Source organism: Sinocyclocheilus rhinocerous, unplaced genomic scaffold (genome assembly GCF_001515625.1).
Source record: "Sinocyclocheilus rhinocerous isolate Xijiao unplaced genomic scaffold, SAMN03320098_v1.1 scaffold3583, whole genome shotgun sequence".
Classification (NCBI taxonomy): domain Eukaryota; kingdom Metazoa; phylum Chordata; class Actinopteri; order Cypriniformes; family Cyprinidae; genus Sinocyclocheilus; species Sinocyclocheilus rhinocerous.
The window spans coordinates 367,755-370,254 of NW_015648568.1; the positions used below are offsets into that span (position 1 = coordinate 367,755).

At 36.6% G+C, this 2,500-nt stretch overlaps 1 protein-coding gene across 1 annotated transcript in view; it reads left to right on the forward strand.

Annotated features, from left to right (window-relative positions):
* The window catches only part of LOC107709914 (E3 ubiquitin-protein ligase HECW1-like), a 54,873-nt gene that overhangs the window by 40,775 nt on the left and 11,598 nt on the right, over positions 1 to 2,500 (forward strand). Inside the window, exons 11-12 of the mRNA XM_016514581.1 lie at positions 895 to 1,004; positions 1,598 to 1,719. Of these exons, the coding sequence (XP_016370067.1) occupies positions 895 to 1,004; positions 1,598 to 1,719 (232 nt within the window). The remainder of the gene's footprint in view (positions 1 to 894; positions 1,005 to 1,597; positions 1,720 to 2,500) is intronic.

Genomic DNA, 2,500 nt, shown 5'->3' on the forward strand with positions numbered 1-2,500 from the left:
GACCCTTATGACTGGTTTTGTGCTCCAGGGTCACATATATGGTGACTTTATGTGTTTATTTTTAGCCCTGTAGAATATTTTCTAGTCTTTTCTATAAAGCTACTCTTTTAAATGTGTTGTTGTCATGCTAGTGAATTGATCAGGTTGGAATGAATGGAGCAAAAACAGTTACAAGTATATTTGAGCTGACGCTGCCACCTACAGGACACTCACTGAATCTGTCTGTGTAACACTACAGCTAACAGGAGCATATGAGGTTTTATGTTAAATGGATCAAAAGTGACAGTAAAGACATTTATGATGTTACAAAAGATTTCAAATAGTGTAGATTAGAACAGTGATTACTGATTTTTTTTTACTGTATTTCTGATCAAATAAATGCAGCCTTGGTGAGCAGAAGAGTATAGTTCTTTAAAAAAAAATTTAGATGTTACTTACATCATCAATGTAAATTAATTTTTTGACAATTTTACCTGCAATACCATGCAGGTAGCTTTTTTTATTATTATTATTCATCTTTGAAATTCATAAAAAAGAGAAGCTTTAAAATTCCTATAAAATAAGCAAAATTTATTGTTATTATCGTTAAATAATATGTAAAAATAAATAATCAATCAAATAATTTTGATTGATGTATTATCGAGATATTAAATAATATCTTAAATAATATTAAACAAATAAATTCACATTATCAAAAAGAGAGCAATCCTCTCATAAAATGCAGAGTATGTGAATAATACTTGAGGAATTGTGGCAAACACACTGTTCTGAGCTTATTGTCACAATGAAAAAAAAACAACATGATGCTTTTCATAAGTTTTCTTCATATAAAGATGCACATTGTTTTCCATTAAGAACAGTGATAGTTTGAGCACAATGTTGTTTTGTCATCAGGTATCAGAACATCCAGAGGACGATGGCCACCGAAGACGAACCGGCCGGCCGCGGACCTGAGAGAAACAGCGCAGGAGACACAGACACTGAATCCACTACACAAGCTCCAGGCGGGCCTTTCTTTCGATGCTGTTTGATGAGAATAAATTGAGTGTTTAGTTTTGAGCAGTTGCAGAGCTCTGTGTTAGCAGAGAGGCTGCCAGAAAACACATCATGTGTCATAGATCCTGAATTTTAAGTTAAAATGTATGTATTTCAATTTGAAATTCAACCAGAAAGTGAGATACTTGTAGAAACCAGTAGACTGAAGAGAGGTGATCTTCTAAACTCCAACTTGGATGCATTTATTGATTAGTAATTCTGTACTGTTCCAAGCTTAAAGGAAAAATGCTGAAATTTTGGAAAATGTGCTCACCCTCAGATCATCCCAGATCAGGATGAGTTTGTTTCTTCATCAGGTTTGTAGAAATGTAGCATTGCATCAGTGTCTCAGCAATGGATGCTCTGCAGTGAATGGGTGCCGTCAGAATGAGAGTCCAAACAGCTGATAAAAACATCACAATAATCCACAAGTAATCCACAGCACTCCAGTCCATCAGTGAACATGAATAAATTTTCAGCAAATTTTTGTTTTTGGCTGAACTATTCCTTTAAATAAGCCAACGTGTGTGTGTGTGTGTGTGTGTGTGTGTGATGTTTGTAGATCAGAGCAGAGAAGGTCCTTCATCTCCTGTGAATAATCAGAACGTGACGCTGCTGCTTCAGTGTCCAGCCGTGAAGTTTGTGACGCACCCAGAATTCTTCTCTGTCCTCCACGCTAACTACGTAAGTCAAAATGACAAGCTTCAAATGTGAGTTTTCATGTGTATTCTAGTAGATTCTGTGTTTTGTCTTGAAGAAAGAAGATTCAAACCATTTGTAGCCAGCGCACTGAAAGTGACTTGGTTTGCTTCAGTGTATGCAGACACAGGAGCGCTGCGAGGATCGGCTCGCCGCTCGTGAACAGACACTGTCCACAAGTAGATTGCACTTTAGCTGAAGGGTGATATTGATTGAGCTATTTGCAGATTCCCTCTTTATTGATCCCATAAGCTCTGCAACAGATAACAGACATTAACAAGTCAAAGATAAAGCGTGCTGACTCTGAGACCCAAGTGGATCTGTGGGAGAGTACACTCTTGAACACAAAATATCATCACTTCCGATGATAGCACCAGTCTTATCTCTGATTTCCAATCATTTAATGCTCTTAAAGAGATAGTTCACCTTCAGTTGCTGGTCCCCATTGACTTGCATAGTGATTTTTTTCATACTAGTCAGTGGGGACCAGCAACTAAAGGTGAACTATCCCTTTAAACTTTGTCCCTGCAAGCTCTTTTAAGAGCCACACCCACATCTCAACATCCAATCAACAACTGAAAAACAGAACCAAGTCCCGCCCTACAGTTTGATTTTTGATAATCAATAACAAACAGATGTGCAGTATGTCCAAATACAGAAGAAAATATCTACTGCTACTTCTGTTTCATCACCATTTTAATAACATAAGAATCAAGTTGATTAGATTACTGCCCAAAATAATAAAGTATAATAAAAATAATCATTT